The 18,515-nt window shown below is 43.6% G+C and overlaps 1 protein-coding gene across 2 annotated transcripts; it reads left to right on the top strand.

Annotated features, from left to right (window-relative positions):
* Nucleotides 1–2,026: 2,026 nt before the first annotated feature.
* Nucleotides 2,027–18,247, top strand: RPL24 (ribosomal protein L24). Of its 2 annotated transcripts, XM_085849422.1 has the most exons (7): nucleotides 2,159–2,313; nucleotides 2,518–2,563; nucleotides 5,261–5,336; nucleotides 8,670–8,780; nucleotides 12,253–12,389; nucleotides 15,552–15,609; nucleotides 18,031–18,247. In XM_085849422.1, the coding sequence occupies exons 1-7, from the start codon at nucleotides 2,226–2,228 to the stop codon at nucleotides 18,106–18,108; spliced, it is 594 nt and encodes a 197-aa protein (XP_085705548.1). In that variant the 5' UTR covers nucleotides 2,159–2,225; the 3' UTR covers nucleotides 18,109–18,247. The 2 variants fall into 2 exon arrangements, with proteins under 2 accessions (XP_085705547.1, XP_085705548.1); XM_085849421.1 differs by lacking the exons at nucleotides 2,159–2,313; nucleotides 2,518–2,563 and adding an exon at nucleotides 2,027–2,104.
* Nucleotides 18,248–18,515: the final 268 nt, after the last annotated feature.

Genomic DNA, 18,515 nt, shown 5'->3' with positions numbered 1-18,515 from the left:
GCATTCAATTTCCATGTGATTCCTTGTTTGAACTGAACCACGAGGCTCTTCTTGAACGGTGTAAGGTGATTAGTCAAAGCTCGATGTTGCAGTGTTGTGCAGGTGAGCCTTCAATGTTCGGTGAAGGAGAACCGACGAGAAGACGAAGCTGCTCTTCCCTCTCTGATCTGGTCTTATACCTTCTGTGCCGTGCTCCTCCATCACCGACGTCCTCCTCCATCACCGACGTCCTCCTCCATCACCGACGTCCTCCTCCATCACCGACGTCCTCCTCCATCACCGACGTCCTCCTCCATCAACCTCTTGTTACCGTTCCAATAATATCCCTCCATACACCATTTCAAGGTTATCTCTTCTCTCACATTTCCATTCATGGTTTTTATTTCTTCTCGCTGCCCTCCTGGGTCAGAGTTGAAATGCCGAAAAGCATGGCGGGTGCTGAATCGCTCGATCCGAGTTTACTTGTGGAATTCGGTTTCCAATTCACTGAAGACTCTGCTTTTGGAACTCACGCTGGGTAGAGCCACATGGGTAGGAGGGGTCGTGGTGTGAGTGTGATGCCATGAGTAAACCATCATTAATTAAGTACAGCCAATCATGACGTTTGGTGGCTCGTTGAGGCTTTTTCTTGATGGGTCGGTTTTTATTGGATCCTCGTGGAGGATCTCTAAGTCTTACTCACGTTGTTGTTCTTCATCTTCTTCTTGTGGACTTTTTTATTTCACATCCTACAGTTTTCATCGAAACTTCCTGAAACTTGGCATATATATGTAAAAACACCCTGTGCAGACAGTCACCATCTCCGATTTTGAAAATTCCTCTGAGAAAAAAAAAGCTATGACGTCAAAATATCTCTGCTAATGGAAATCGCTTAAAAAATTATCTCTGAAACTAGGCAAGCTTTTTGAATTCTGTTTGTGGGAATCGAACAGGGCATTAGCAAAGATGAATTACCGCACATATGATACATCACTATGACGTCATATAAATTTTTATGACGTCATTCCTATTTTTTGACTTTTTGTTTCACAACCCAGACTTTTCATCGGATCTTCGTGAAACTTGCCATGTATATGCAGAAAGCCCACGCGCAGGCACTAACCATCTCCGATTTTGGAAATTCTTCCTAGAAAAAAGTTGACGTCCTAATATCGCCGCTAATGGAAATCGCCTACACCATTATCTCCGAAACTAGGCAAGCTGTTTGAATTTTGTTTGCGGGAATCAAGCCGGGCATGAGCACAGATAATTTATCGCAAACCTGATATGTCACAATGACGTCATATTTGTTTTTATGACGGCATCATTAAGAAGATGAGGATCTTCGCTCATTTGAGCTTGTTTATTGACTCCAGGATTCATAAGTACCTGGAAGTGCACACGTTCAGGCAGAACACAGCGCTTCAGGACGCGTGTTCATGCAAAGTCACGTGACCATTTCACATTGTCCCTTATTGGCTGGCACCATATACATGTTGGTAATGCCTTGTGATAATCTCTTCATTTTCTTCATTATTAACACCCCTCTTCCACTCGTATTTACTTAACTAATCGATGGGTTATTACTTATTTGCACATTCCCATACTGCCTGTTTCTTTTAACATGCCCGGTGTTGGTTTAATGGTTAGGATGGTGGACTGGGGATCGTTGGATCCTGAGTTCAAATCCCACTCGGCTGTTGAACTTATACCAGGTTGGGGTTGACTCTGCCTGCCATCCTTCCGAGGTCGGCAAAATGAGTGCCAGATTGCTGGTATTCTGTGTCGGGGTGGCGATCCGTCCAGGATTGTGTCCAATAGCCAAGGAGACTGCTTTGGTAGCATCAACGCTCTGCACAGAGTATGGTCCCAATGGATGGATGTTTTGTTTCGTGCACTCTATGAAGGCCATGTCGGTATAGTTCGCGCTTGTTATTAAATTATTTTTTTTAATTTAATGTAGAATGGTATGCATTATATTATATACCGCTCAGTATTTGGTTCTGTTAAATTTAATATATACCTCAGCAAAATCAATTATAATAATAATGTTGTCGTTTGCCGTTGGTTCCTCTTCCGGTTCCTCTTTCACCGGCGCCATTTTTGTGGGAACCGTCACGATGAAGTGAGTGCTCCCGCAATCCGCCTTCATCGGGTCCTGCGTCGTTCGTGTTGGGATCAAGTGGACCTCGATCCACTCACATTGACCTCTTCGTGTTACATTCCAAGGGATATTTGTGCAGTTCATGGTCGAGTCGTCTTTTATGCTTTTGTCGTGTTTGAGGTTGGATGAGGCGACGAAAATACTGATATCAACGTCAACTGAACAACCAGGTTAAAATCGACCACCAGACATGATTAGTTTGGTTCGTTAACCCTGCCCCAACCAGCAGTTGTGGTTTGTAAACTCGGTTTAAGTCTCTGGAATGTCTTTGTACTAAATTGTGACTCGAGATGAGGGACATGAGGGCCCGGGTGAAAGGTCGAGTGTCCATTGATCGTCCAGATGTTGTTGCACTGACTGTGCTCTCTCTCCAGGAGTCCTTTTGGATGAACATCACAACAACTGGAGGATCCAGGACAGGTTGTTGCTTGGGTGGATTTTATCGAAGTCCTCCTGCAACCTCTTCCACGAACAATGCGCTGACTTGTGTTTATTATTATTATTATTAGTATTATTATTATTATTGTTATTATTAACGAGAGTAGCTCGATTACGTCACCCAAAAATGATTGATGTTGGTGATTTATTTATTTATTTATTTATTTATTTATGACGAGGACATCAATTGGTTCACCGACCATCCTGTTGGACCAGAGACTCGAGTTCTTTTCCTGGATTGCGTTAATTATTTATTAACTCTGCCACCGAAGGTGGATGATGATGCTGCTGTCGGCGTGGAACGAGTCCGCCACTGTCATTCAGGCGAATGACAGCTTGGATGCTGCTGTCCTGTCTGTGTCTGTTTGTGGTGAGGATGTTGAGGTCGTGGAGAGATTCACTTACCTTGGCAGTGATATTCATGTCTCTGCTGGCTGCGAGTCAGAGGTCAATAGATGTCTGGGTCGGGCCTGGGGAGTCATGGATTCACTGGATCATGGGGTGTGGCGCTGCCGGTACCTGTGCGGGAGGACGAAAGTCCGAGTCTTCAGGTCCTTGGTGCTTCCAGTCTTGTTCTGTGGATGTGAGACTTTGACTCTGACCAAGGATCTGAGATGGAGACTTAATTTCTTTGGTACCAGGTCTTTTCGGAGAATCCTTGGCTATCGCTGGTCGGACTTTGTGTCCAACGAGCGGTTGCTGAGAGAGACTCAAATGAGATTTGTTACCTGCATGGTCCGTGAGCGTCAGCTGCGGCTGTATGGACATGTGACTCGTTTTCCTGACGCTGATCCTGCTCACTATATTCTCTCAACGAGGCAGTCTCGTGAGTGGAGGAGCCCAATGGGCCGACCATGTGCCTCGTGGTTGCAGCACCTCATTGGGATGGGCCAGGCATCTGCCTGGGGGATGGCCAGACGGAGGCTCCTGGAGTACCAGCGGAAAGTGGACGCAGCGACGCGCTGCTCTGACGCATACTCCCATACCTGACCTGACCGAAGGTGAAGGAGGTGATGTTTTCACCTCTTTCCCTTTGTTACTTTTAAAATCGACGATTTTTCAAGTATATTGGTGAGTCGATTTTGTTATTCTGTCTGTTTGTCTGTCTGTCACCTGCAGGTCACAATTTTAAACCGATCTTCACGAAACTTCACCACATGGTACAGTTTGTCATGAGGAAGAAGCCTATTGTTTTTGAGGTCAAAAGGTCAACATAGGCCAAAGGACAACAACTAAAGTGGTATTTCTAAAATCCTCAATTTTCATCCGATTGACTTGAAATTTGAAGAGGATTTATGTTTCAAGCCACTGAATTCAACCAAGCAATTATTTTCGAGGTCAAATTGGTTTTATGAATTTTACAAGTATCATGCTCTGCATGATGTTGTCTTCTTGTTTGTCTGCCTGTTTGTCTTTGTGTGCAGGATAACTTAAAAAGTTGTGGATAGGTTGGGTGTGTGACAAGGATGAACTGATTAGATTTTGGTGAAGATCCGGATCCAGATTCGACAACTAGAATTATATAAGTGATTCTTCACCATCGAGAGATCGGGCCAAAAATGCTATATGGCACGATATCTCAAAAAGGTTGGGGACGGATTCGGATGAAACTTGGTGGACATGTTGGATGTGTGACGTGGAAGAATTGATTCAATTTTGGTAAAGATCTGAATCCGACTACGAGAATTTTTTAAGTGATTAGTCACCATTGAGAGATCAGGCAAAAAACGATATCTTGCACGATATCTGAAAAATGTATTTGGCCCAATATGTTCTCGTGGATCAGGCATTGCGGGCTGGGGGTATGCGCTCTACCGAGTGCTCTTCTCGTTTTTATATCAACACGTAGATTAACCCACGTGGATTTGGGAGAGTCAAGAGCCAAGCTTGCTCGATTTGGTTTTGTCAAATGAGGAAGACTTGGTAATTAATCTGACTCGTCCAGCAATCGGAAAGACTGACCATGTAACACTATGTTTTGAAATAGATATGTGTTATCCGTTAAAGTGTGATAAGTTGATAGTAAGAGTTATCATGGAGACTATGACAGTATGGGGAAAAGTTTTTTAAGCCACGTAGACTGGGACAACATTATACAAAATAGGACAAACATGAAGCTTTTTGAAAGTAGAATGAAAGCTTACATCAAGGAAGAAATTCTATTGCGGAAGAAAAGCTGGCGGGCCAATTTATTCCAGTCCTTGCGGGCCGATGTCCCAATGGCCACAAGGCCACTATACTGTAAGATTTTGAGTTCTGTAGACCTTTTTGTCACATTAACGCAGCGATCACCCTTGAGTCATATGTTGACCTGTTAATTTGTGGGAATGAGGTGAAAACACCCAGCAGATGTGGGACTCCTTTACACGCTTCAAATAATTCCTCCATTTGGCTCCTGTAGAATATGAAGGGCACATTCACCATACATGACCACCATACATGACCACCATACCTTTGTGTGTTCTTTTTGAAATTACATTTTTCAACAAACATAACGATGATCCTCGAATTTTCATAAAACCCATAATCTTGTTATGTTGCAAGCTTTTGGTGATGAACTTTCAGGTGCCAATGGAGAACTGGAATCCCTATCGTAAATTGAATGCAGCAAAGTGTTGGTTGCATATACTGATTACATACATTGTTTTAACCCTCCACCCCTCTACCCTTTTCATCAAGGTTGGAGCTCTGCAACTTCAGTGGGTACAAAGTGTATCCTGGTCATGGAAAGCGTTACGCACGCACAGACTGCAAGGTAATCTTCATATTTTTGCTTAGTTTACTCATTCATTCTCTATCTCAAGCCTATCCTATCCCAACTTTCTCATTCCCAATCTAAAGCCAGTCCTCTGCCAACTCTCATTCCCAATCTCAAGCCTGTCTTCTCCTAACTTTCTCAAGCCTATCCTATCCCAACTTTCTCATTCCCAATCTCAAGCCTGTCTTCTCCCAACTTTCTCAAGCCTATCCTATCCCAAATTTCTCATTCCCAATCTCAAGCCTGTCCTCTCCCAACTTTCATTCCCAATCTCAATCCTGTCCTCTCCCCACTCTCATTCCCAATCTCAATCCTGTCCTCTCCCCACTCTCATTCCCAATCTCAATCCTGTCCTCTCCCCACTCTCATTCCCAATCTCAATCCTGTCCTCTCCCCACTCTCATTCCCAATCTCAATCCTGTCCTCTCCCCACTCTCATTCCCAATCTCAATCCTGTCCTCTCCCCACTCTCATTCCCAATCTCAATCCTGTCCTCTCCCCACTCTCATTCCCAATCTCAATCCTGTCCTCTCCCCACTCTCATTCCCAATCTCAATCCTGCCTTCTCCCAACTTTCTCATTCCCAATCTCAATCCTGCCTTCTCCCAACTTTCTCATTCCCAATCTCAAGCCTGTCCTCTCCCAACTCTTATTCCCAATCTGAATCCTGTCCTCTTCAAACTCAGGTGGTTGTGGTGGTGATTTTATATTTGTCTTTATATGGAGAGAGAGCAAGTGATTGAGAGATTGAGTGGTCTTTGATTTGGGCAGGGAGGTGCGGCTCTTCCACATATAGTACAGGCAAAATGTCGGATGACCTCCCACAAATTGCAACAAAAGCAAACTCAACAGATTTTGATTCCTGGATATGTCCTCAGTGACAGAAAAAAAGTCCAAAGGGATCCTCCGGGGGGGGGGGGGAGTCCTGAAATAATGGAAATCCAATATGGCCGCCACCTGGCTTCGGGAAAAATGAGAAAATTGTAAAGATTGATATTTTAAGATGTAAATATATGTTTTTCTGCATTCTAATTGTTTCTAGTTATGTTCAGTATATTAATATACAAGAATAATTACAAAAAGGAAATTAATATACAAGAATAATTACAAAAAGGAAATTACAAAATATTAATATACAAAAAGGAAGAAAAGTTATTGCTACCGGTATCATACATATTTCTTGTGGATGTGTGGCCCTGAAAAGGGTCGTTTGGGTTTGATGAAGCTTTTCAGCTCAACCCGAGGAAATCCTCGTCGACGCTTTCTTCGTCACAAACTTCTTCTTCTTCTTAAAATCACAAACACAGGCTGAAAAACAGCTCCTTATCTGAGTCTCGCTTCAGATGGCCCGGACAAGGGAGGATGAGAATATGACCTTTTGGTCGGAGCATACGTGGGCTTGCGGAGTATGGATAAGGATTACAAAGGCTTTTAGTATCTGGAGGAAGTTGCACACAGCAGACAAAACCTCCCTGCTGAGCTTTCCCAGTATATATTTATTAAATTTTCTCTGGCACACGAGCATTATTAAGGCTAATTAGAATTTTACCCCATTACAAGTTCAATTAAAGCCTATTTTACCACACCGTCATTTGCAGCCTGCTCCCAAATGATGTCGCACTCTTTGCCGTTTGTTGTTGGAGATGCAGCATTTCAGAAGTGCTCGCTTGATGTCCGACGCTATCTCGTCCCACCCCATGATGATCCACCCACAGATCGTTGGGAGGTCGACCTTTCACAGCCTCCCGATGAACGCTGGCAGTCTCCCAGTCAACGTAATGCTCAGCCAATGTAGCAACGGAAGTATTTGTGAAAGTTCATCCAAGATGCATGTGGCCAATGCTCCTCGGAATCCGGGTCGAAAATCCCAGCGGGAAACACGTCACGAAATGTTGATTTTTTTTCAACTGATGAAAATACCAAGTTCGAGAAGTCGGAAAGTTCATCTGTGTTGATTCCATCGAGATGCAGCTAATGTTCCTCAACCTGGGTCGAATTAAAAGGCCTGCGAAGTAAGAAAGTTCGTCGAGTCGCCGCGAGTAATCAGCAAGTTGGGAACCGCTGAAAGGAACCAGAGAAAACGAAGAGAACTAGGAAGAACAAAGAGAATCAAAGGAAGCCAAAAGAACCGAGCCGCACTGGTTCTTCTTTAAGCTTCACCGTCCCACGTGGCTCCTCGCTCTCATGAGATTCTTCTTCTTCCTTTAAAATCCATTTCCTGCCCTCGTATAGAAAAGTACTCGGCGTTGATTGGTTGTTCCGAGTTTTAAACCACGCCCTGCTATCCAGCATTTCCTAACATTGCATCAGCATGTAAGGAACAAGCTCGGTGGAGTAATTCTGCCTGTATTGGATTTTCATGTAGAAACTGATACATGTAAAAAGATAGTCACCACTACAAGTCCCTCATCTATCCCCCCCTTCTGCTGCGTACGAACAATGATGCCGGCTGGAAACTTGTCTTTGGGCAGTTTCTTCCTCTTGAACATGACACACAAGGGAAGCTTACCACGTAAGATTATTAACCTCTGCCATCGAAGATCGGAGGTTACTGTTTTCACCCCTTTCTGTTGGTTTGTTTGTTTGTTTGTGAACAGTATTACGGAAAAACTCCTCGACGGATTTCGACGAAACTTGGTGGGGGGGGGTTATGTATGGTCCAAGGACCATGGCATTAGATTTTGGACTTGGTCCCCCCCCCACAAAAAAAATTGTTAGAGAAAATGTTTTTTTCTTTTTTTGCATTTCTACATGTTTTAAGTGATTTCCAACCCCCCCTCCCCCCAAAAAAAAAAAAATTTTAGAGAAAAAAAAAAATTTTGCAACATTTTTTTCAACAAAATTTCGATTTCTTTTTTTTTGTATTTCTACATGTTTTAATTGATTTCCAACCCTCCCTCCCCCCCAAAAAAAAATGGAGAAAAGAACTATAACTCTGTCAGCACTGTTGACATCATATTTAATGAATAAGATATAAGGTTCACTTGAGTGACCCAGCAGTATTGGCGGCGGAGGTTTTGCACTCTCCCGAGTGCTCCCCTATAGTTTGAGATGGGTACTCCGTTATTGGACTCTAACTATTGTGAATAATTCTTCTTTTGATGTGGACCAGGTGTTCTTCTTCTCCTTTTGTGTTTAATGGCGTTTTTAGAGCCACCAGGCTCAATACACGCCACACACCGAAACTCCAGACGTTTCCGAGCATGACTTATCTCATTTACGCACGCGGTTAATAAAATACTGTACAAAGTCTTAACTTGGACCGATTTTTAAAATTTCAAAAAAAAATGAACCGATATTTGAATGCCAGGGTAACTTCTGCCTCTCCAGGTTTTCAACTTCCTGAACAGCAAAGCACAATCGCTCTTCCTCTCCCGGCGAAACCCGCGGCAAATCAGCTGGACTGTCTTGTATCGTCGCAAGCATCGCAAAGGGCAGCAGGTAAGGTGTTTCACCTGCTCGGGCCAAAGCAAATGACTTTAGTTCATCGAAACCTCGATGTTTATTTGTTCCTTCCTATTTTACCGACATTTGAGAGGTTGTAATTACCGAGATCACATTGACAGTAGAACGGCTCCAAGTCGGAGATAAATTTTCCTTGTGTTTTTATTATTATCTTATATATTATTTCCGAGTTTGTGGTTTCGTGTCGCGCTATCTTCAACTTTGTTCTGCGCTCAAGTAACGTGATATTCGGCTTACATTATCTCAAAGACCATATGAGGTGCATGGTACAAAAAAAAGTAAATAAAATGGTTCTGAAACAGTGAAATCGTATTCCACTTACTGCATTAAAGTACAATTACTACTGAGACTCTGTATCAGTTCATTTCTCAAACACACCCACCCCAACATGTCGCGCAGAGCGCAGGTTATGCTAGTTAACCTCTGCCATCGAAGATGGACGGAGGTTACTGTTTTCACCAGTCTGTTTGTTTATTTGTGAGCAGTATTACGGAAAAACTCCTGGACGGATTTCGACGAAACTTGGTGGGGGGATTCGGTATGGTCCAAGGATCGTGCCATTAGATTTTGGACTTGGTCCAAAATCCAACATGCCGTTATGGCGGCCATTTTGAAAAAATATTAGAATTTTTGTTTTTGCATTTCTGCATGTTTTAAGTGATTTCCACCCCCCCCCCACCCCAAAAAATTGTTCGAGGAAAAAAATAAATTGCAACTTTTTTCTCAACAAAATTTCGATTTTTTTTTTTTCATTTCTCCATGTTATAAGTGATTTCCAACAATAAAAACATGCCAAAATTATAATTGCGACTGATTTTGGAACTTCAGGTGGATATACCCACGTAAAATCAATTTCTGTCTCGAGGAATCTAGTTATGACGAATGGATTGAGTATGTAAAAGTTAAAAGTAAAAGGGAAAGTTGCAAACTATAACTCTGTGAGCACTGTTGACGTCAAATTGAATTAATAGTATATCAGGTTCACTTGAGTGACCTAGCAGTATTGGCGGCGGAGGTTTTGCACTCTACCGAGTGCTCCCCCTCTAGTTATTATTATTGTTTCATCTGGATTCATATTATTTCATTCAGTTGATGCCTGATCACATGTTTGCCGAAGCTTACGAACATGCATACACACACTGTTAGCCATGGATGTGCGTGGTCCCATGTTTTCGGTGGACTGAAATTTGTGATGGTAGGTTCATTGATGTGCTAAAACTTCAACTTTATTTACCTCCCCCCTCCACCTCTCCTCCAGAGAAGAAATAATTTTATGTTGAATACCTCCAGTTACACAAACTGGGCTAATAGGTGTGAGCATCAGTGGATTCAGCCAAAAATACACCATCTCAGATCTACTCCAATCTATAATCCATATTTTAATGGAGAAAAATATCACAAATCCAAATATTGTATTTATTTACAAAACAATGATTGATTTCCATTTGTAATCTGCTCTTCACTTGAATCAAAGGGGAGAAGGTGGTTTTAAGGCTTTTTTGAGAGTAATCCATTACGAGCCAGAGAGCAAAACTCCACCACCGAATGTGGACTGAGATTGTTTTTTCACCCCTGTCTGCCTGTGAGCATGGTATCTCAAAATGTTATGGTCAGATTCAGACAAAATTTGATGCACAGGTGGCGTGTGTGATGATTGGTTGGGTGTGTCCGCAATTATAATTTTCGTTCGGACAAAACTTTCAGACAAAACAAAAACGGATTTGAGTGGTTAAGTACCTTTTTGGATGAGTTGGTTCGGTGACCAGAACGAGCCGATTCGATTTTGATTCAAGTTCACGTCGACATCCAGGTCCGGCCGATCAGTGAGATACAAAATGTACGAGGGTGAGTTGAAAATTATCCGCAATGATTTATGAAAAACTGTATTGTGTTGACTACATTGCTTATTGTACTTGCACGTGCAAGCACAAAGTGTCTGTGCCATTGTGAAGCAGTTTCAACATTGAGTAGTCAGTGGTTGTCCTTGTGTTGGAGTTGACGTGACTGCTTCGCTGTCTGTTTGCACCAAAGAAGAGCAGCATGCAGTGATACGATTATTTTTTTGTCGAGTGAAGGTGTACCGGGGCAGAAATCCATTGAAGACTTTCAGCACAAGGGACAGTGCTTTACCGCAGCGGAGTGTGTATGTTTGAATTACCATATTCAAAATGGTCGCACAAGTATCACTGATGATGAACGATCTGGACGCTCAACCACGTCCACAACAGAAGAAACCGTTGAACGAATCCGTACCATGATTCTGGATAACTGACGGTCGACTATTGACGAAGTGGCACAACATCTGAACGTCAGTTGTGGTTTTGCACATGAAATCATCAACAACCGTCTTTGCTTTCATAAAAGTTTCTGCAAGATGCGTTCCAAAACAACTCACAGAAGTGCAACAGTGTGACAATCTGCCATAGCCTTTTTAACTGCTTTCGTCATGAAGGGAATGCTTTTTTGAGAGTAATCCACCATTACGAGCCAGAGAGCAAACGCCAGAGTATGGAGTGGAAACATCCGACATCACCAGTCAAGAAGAAGTTCAAAAGTCAACTATTGACCTGAAAAGTGATGTTTACACTTTTCTGGGACTTACAAGGCCCAATTTTGGAATGGTAAGAGAGGGGGCACAACGGTAAACACTGTCCGTTATTATGAAGTGCTCCGGGACCAGTTGAAAACAGCTCTTTGATGGAAACAAGGGCGACTGTCAAAAGTTGTTGGTTGCATTGTTGTTTGACGATGCTCGACCACACGCTGCCGCCCATACTGTGGAAACCCTCCGGAAATTGAACTTTGAGGTGTTGGAGCATCCTCCGTACAGTCCTGACCTGGCCGCTTCAGCCTTTCACCTGTTTGGTCCACTCACGGATACTTTAAAAGCCCGCCACTTTGCCAGTGACCAACAAGTGAAAGAAGCTGTGTATGTGTGGCTCGTCACTCAGCCAAAATTTTTTCTTTTTTTGAGGGCATATAGAAGGTTGTGAACTGATGGACTAAGTGTGTTGAAAAGATGGAGACTATGTGGAAAAATGATGCTCTTGTACATGCTCAATTGTAGTTGTATTATTCAAATGAAAATATTTTGCGGATACTTTTTGACTTGCGCTTGTATCTCAAATCGGAATTGACCTCCACCACACTGATCAACGTGAGTTGCATTGGTTAGGGATTCATTCCCTCCTTGCTGTTTCTCACACTCGCTTCTGCAGTCATAATCTGTGGGACAATGATGATTTGTTTATCACCATCTTTCACCTGATGTGTCATCTGATGTTATCATTCACTCTGAGACCCACAGTAATTCTGTTTTGATTGACTTGTGGTTTGCAAACTTGGGCGGGGGGCTTGTACCGCACTAGCCTTGATTTTCTTTGCCCTTTTGTTTCCTTTGACACCCCTCCCCTCTACCCCCACCTTTCCCCACCCCATCTCTCATTAGGATGAAGTGAGCAAGAGAAGAGTGCGGAAATCGGCAAAGGTGCAAAAGACCATTGTTGGAATGGCTCTTACTGATATCCTGGCCAAAAGGAACCAGAAACCTGAAGTTCGGAAAGCTCAGAGGGAACAAGCAATCAGGTAAGCAAGCAAGAGCAACTGCAGAGTTGTACAAGTTTGCAGTTTAATTTTTTGAAAGTCATTGTTCAAAATGGTGGTGATGGATAAATTGCAGTGGCGTGGAAGATTAGTGGGGGTAGAAGGGGAATGTAAATTGCGATAAAACGGGACAATCGCAGTGGAATGTTGAGGTAATTTTGATGGGTGACTGATATTATGGAGATTGCGGCAGATGAAATAGAAATGAATTCTGAAGATGGAAATAAGAGTGAAGGTGGCAGGTGAGATTGTATTTGAATGTAGGAGGAGGAAGAGTGGAGCAGAACGGGGTGAAAGCTGGATAGTTTATATAAAACCCAAGGCGAAGAGGGGGATTATAGCTTGCACGTCTACAATACAGGATTGCATGTCTGGCAACTTGACTGTACATTGACAGTTTTTCTCACCAACTTGGCAGGAGATCCCGAGAATCTTGACATGGTTCGTACGGGTCGTTGAAACCCATAAAAGTCCAACATTTCTGAGTTGTACAATTTAAGCACTTAAATGTCCTTAAATTTCAGGAAAATGTTCAAAAGTCAATAAAAGTCAATAAAAATCAGATTTTCCTGTTATTTGGTAAAGGGTGTTTCATTTTCCTCGCACTAGTATTCTAAACAAGGACAAATGTGTCCAAGAGCCGCATCCTTAAGGTTTTGTCTTCACCAGAAGAAGAAGAAGAAAAAAAAAACAACTTCCAATATTTCATCACGTGCCTTGACGGAGCCAATAGCGAGACCCGTAATGGGCGATCGTCGTTCATGACGAAAAAAGTGTATTTACGAAATTACAATACATTAAATGGAATAATCTTTAAATAGTAACGTGAACTTTTCGAAACTTTAAAGCAAATGTCCGAATATATTTAAGAGTTCATGATAGACGCTCTCAAAAGGCACCCTCAATGCGAGGATGTGTACAGGTGTTTAGTATTTAAGGACATCCGGATCCTGTATATAAAAGAGCCGAGTCCTAAAGGTTTTGTCTTCACCAGAGGAAGAAGAAGAATAAGAACACGGAGCTCTGTTCGAGCCACGTCTCGCTATGCGCAATGCGGCTAAAAATGATATTTTATTGAAAAAAACTGTTTACCGGTTTAGCGGCATGGTCTCATTTCATTCCCGCCCGCCCTCATGCCAGAGCACGTGGCTTTGTTTTTGCGCGGCTGCCGAAGTGGTCACGTGTCTGCATTCGGGTCATCTGGCTGCCGAAGTGGTCACGTGTCTGCATTCGGGTCATCTCGGCAAACTTCGGCCGCCATTGTGATCGCTGTCATCACGATAAAAGAGCTGAACAATATGCGTATTATATCCATTATCATCGGCATTTATAGAATTTGTTGACCCAAATTTATATGCACAATACATCAAAGGATGCCTGGACAATGCTATTGCTGGAGCTGCTGCAGTCGGACAATCAGGAGCTGCTGCAACTTTGCAGGTGGCAGCACCTACAATAACATTTTAACATAACACATTAACATTGAGAGTGCTGCGATCTGGAAACTTGTGACTGCTCCTGGCTGATTCTACAGTAACTGTGAAGTGAATTTGCCAATTGGCTGTGTGGCGCGTTGTGCCTTGTCGACTGAATAAGCTCCTGCTGTGTTCTGTATGTTCAGTATTAAAATAGATTTTTTGTAAACTTACTATCTTTGTTAATTTCTAGGTGACTCACCTCAATTTACCCCTGGAATTTATAGGATGTGGTCCTTAAAAAGGGGTTATTTTAGCCCTTAAAAGTTCTTAAAAAGACATCTCAAAATAAGTGGGAACCCTGTCAAGCCTGGTTCTCAACTGAGACTAGTTCATGTACGTGGAGGGGTTCCCAGTTAAGCGTCGCTTCGTTCACGGGCACGTCCAAAGTTGTCAAACAAATGGAGTTTTTTGGCCTTCTCGTACTCGTAGAGATGATTGTGATGAGAAGAGCTGGTTTCCAAACTTGTAAAATGCTATCGAAATAGATTTCCAAGGAGATTGCTCTCACCGTGTGTTTGGAAAGGATTTATCCATCACTGGATCAAAAGCAACGTCAGTCATAGTTGATGAGGTGATGCCTAAACTGCAAGAGAGAGAGGAAGGAATGGTGATGCGGTGTTTTTGTTTAAAAAAAAAATTCTAAAATGGTACTGGATTTGGAAGTACTGTACTATCTTATCTATACTATACTACTAATTATATATACTGCACTATACTACTTATTGGATTAGTGATGTCATAATTTTGAGGTTTTGACTTTTGGACCCTTTGTGGGACCAGTCCTTTTTTGACCCTTTTTGTCAATTTGAATGTGTATGGAAGGATGTCTTTCTTGAGAATTGGAAACCCAGTGCGTGAGGATGAAGCCTGGTGGTTGAGACAGGTTTATAAAAGGTGGACATTGATAGGTTTGGGACCAATTGGAGTTGAGAAATGAGGTAGAGACCTGATTTTGCTTTATGAGGAGGTGGTTTGAGAAGGAATGAGAAACATGCATGGAGTACCAACAATGATGTTCATCAAGTAACGTGTTGTGTATGAATAGGTTGTGGGGGGCAGCTCTTGGAGGAAATGTGGAAATACGATCCTTGACCTTTGTGTCGAGTCAAAAAAACGGAAGGGGTATTTGAGGGGGTCGAAGGGAAGAGATAGCTCCCTGGGCCAACCTGAATGGCTCTCAGTCTTCCCACTTGGGAGCAGAATTAAAGGGCGGATTATGTCGATTGTGGCATGGAGGGACGCGTCTAACCGAGACCTGGTTTTTCAAAGTGAAGCCGTATTACCGGAAGAAGTCTCTCGATACTCCATGCGGATAACTCGAGAATGGCTTGACGTGCACCAGAATTTAGGATCACGCAGGAAGAGACGTTCTCTCGAAGAAGGCTTGGGATGGATTCGAAATGTAATGGCGTTGAAGAAATTTCAGGAGAGACGAATGAGTGACTCGTTTGTGTTGGCAAAGGCCATTTGGAAACCGATCCAGTCGGTGTGCTTGTGAAGGTGGATCTTGCAGCTTTTGTTGAAAGCAGGCTTTGGAGGTGGATATCGAAATAGTGATTGTTTAACCGTGGGAAACTTGAAATAACCATTTAAATGTGCACTTGATTTGTATCCTTTTCTGTCCCCCACCCCCCCCCCCCGCCTCTTCATCCCTCCGTATGTACAGAGCTGCTAAAGAAGTGAAGAAAGCAAAAGCAGCGAGTAAGAAACCGATTCCAGTGAAGGTAGGATATCATGCCTTGTGACCTCTTTCATCCTTCACTTTATTCCAGTCTTATCACTTCCTTCATCAACTCATCTGCTCACATCATGTTGCTTGTTTAATTATGGTGTGTTGATTGGTTCAGAAAAGCAGAATGTAGCATGACCGTAATACTTTTTGTAAAATAACAATTGTTGCTCCCGTGTACCGTGATATTGTTACGAATCTGGCAGCCATGAGCACTCAACATTCAGGTCATAATAGATCAGTTATATCGGTAAGTATGTGTTTCTAGGTAGGGTCCCGTCCTATGTTTAATGGGTGATTAATTGTACGTGCACTGTGAATTATTTTATAGTTAGGATTTTTACATCACCAACAACAACGACAACACTGCTCGCGGCATTGTCCGCGCTCTTGGTGCGCTCGCCGGCATGCGGGCGTGTGCGGAATTCCATGCCCAAGGCGGTGTGGATTTCGCACCAAATATGGTCACGAAGCATTTCGATCTGGCTTGGACCAAATATGGGCACGGAACGTTTCGCTCTGGCTGCGCGCCAAATAAGGGTTTGCGTCATTTTCCGCTCAATGGGCGACGCGCGGACCAGAGCCGGGTGGTCATTCTCAAGAAGGCGGAGCTGCGACACGCCGTCTTCCCAATGGGAGCAGGCGATGGGGGAGTGGACCCACCCCAAAATAGGATGGAAAAAGATTGAAGATTGTGTCCCGTCTGCTCGAGCACGCTTCTGTCTGGGTCTGCGGCTGACTGCATCCGAGGCGTCTCGTCTGGCGCATTATAACAAGTGGTCGACCATCTCATCACGAGAGATCACCTCGTCTCACCTCCTCTGGGTTCGGCTGCCCTGGTCCGTTCTTTGGCGACCGGTGCTCCAGGAAGGTGCGGTCGTGCAGCCGTGCGAACGCGACCAAGTAGCCAGCACGTTCTCTTCCCTCCAAGCTGAAGGGGCAATAAAGACCTTGAGGTCCATCTCTTTCTGGGGTATTTGTGTGTGTGTCCGTGGGCCCTGTCTCTAAGTAGAATTGTGTAAGTGCTTTCTTTTGCTCATTGTGCATTACATTTCTTTATTCGGATAACTCTGCTCTTTGTGTGCTTCCCTTCCCCCCATTGTAAATAAATCCCCTCTTGTTGAATGTCCCAGCTCATCCTTGTCCTTTCTATCATTGGTTTGCCACGCTGCGAACGGGAATTAGGAGGCCTCATTGTTGCCGTAATCGTGCAATTGGCCGGCAGGGTTCTGGTACTCTCCGCTCGGGGTACGGCTCGGATCCGGCTCGGTAACGGCCCAAATCGTGCAGATCCTGCCGAGGGTGAATTTCCGCTGTAGTTTGACGACGTGGGTAATTAGGTATATTGAAATTGGCAATTGACCCTACCTCACGTGGTCGACCTATTGGCGAACTTCGGTCCGATAAGGGACCCGTGACTTTTCGGATTTATCTGAAAGGTACGACCTAAATTCCGGGTGTTCGGTGGAGCCGACTCTACTGCTCCCCCTAGCGGTTGTGCTCGCCACCGAGACCCGACACCACAACAATATTAACCAGTAAGTTTTGAGGTCACGTGTTATATTTGAACTGTGCTCATTTTCCCACTCATTTTGAGAAAGTGGGAGTAAGTGCACATAGGAAGCAGTGATTGGAAACTGCGTCAAAGGAATGAAGCCTGTGGAGGATTGGGTGGTAAATTCACCTCTATTGTCATGTGTGGATTTTACCCCATGTATGATCCAACACTGTATTCAAGACTAACACGGCACAGTTCGGAAACGTTTCTTTCTTGGAAAGATGACGTCACGTCCCAGATACGCAGATACACTTGTCCCTGGGGTTACGCATACTTGTATGTGTAAAGATGTTTTTTGGAAATGAAGTGTGTGAAATGAGCGTCTACCTCTTGGTAGCCCTCATCTGTGCTCCATTCTGATGAGGATATTTTTTGCATCTGTTGTTGCCCTTTTTGTTCTTGTCCCCCCGCTTCGAAAAACGGGGGGGGGTAGTATTGTAATCTGCTCCACCTGTCCTTCCATCATGCTGTGGAACTTTTTTGCCATCTTTCAACTTTGCTTGACGTATCATCGACTTTGCTTTAGTTTGTTTTTGTGATCGTTATGTTTGTCACTTCTATGCTTCACTTGCACACCAAGTCCAAATTGTTCCTCTTTTTATGATGTACCTCTGCCCCCTATTGCTCCCCCCACCCTGATCGGTGTGTGCACCACCCTCTTACACACACACACACACACACACACACACACACACACACACACACACACACACACACACACACACACACACACACACACACACACACACACACCTCACACCCCACAATTATATGCACACCTGTGGAAGCCCCTAACCTGTCCTCTCCACATCATGTGTGCACCTGCGTAAGCCTGTAACCTGGATTCCTTTGCTTCAGGTCCAACAGAAATCCCAGAAGCAGAGGATTGCCAAACCCATGAAGATGCAAGCCCCTCGTGTTGGTGGCAAGCGTTAAGCCGAGGTCTAACCGAATGAAGCAAATTGTGGACACGGACAGAGGGCTTTTGGACAATACGAGATGGTTTGTTCCTGGATTGTGTGCACGTCAAGTCGAGTGTCTGCCGTTGGTTTCCAATAAACATGTCTCATGATGATGTACGTTTACTCCTTATACAAATATATAATACAATTCACTGTTGTTTAATCACGTGGTCATTGTTCCTTTAATTGAATCTTGCATTTGTATGCATTCTTAAGGCAGTGAATGATTTTTGTAGATTGATGGAACATAAAGTTGGCCGATACATCCCCGCGCTGTTTGTGGTGCTGTCGGACCCCGCTATTTACCGGGGGAGGGGGCGATACGTTGCTCAAAAATGGCTGTCCTTGAATGTTTTTTATTTTTATATTTTTTAAACATGG

The sequence above is a fragment of the Eptatretus burgeri genome, chromosome 12 (genome assembly GCF_056783735.1).
Source record: "Eptatretus burgeri isolate ZD-2024b chromosome 12, Ebu_testis_v1, whole genome shotgun sequence".
In the NCBI taxonomy this organism is placed as follows: Eukaryota; Metazoa; Chordata; class Myxini; order Myxiniformes; family Myxinidae; genus Eptatretus; species Eptatretus burgeri.
The sequence above is the reverse complement of the archived record's forward strand: the minus strand, read 5'-3'. Positions and strand labels throughout refer to the sequence as shown.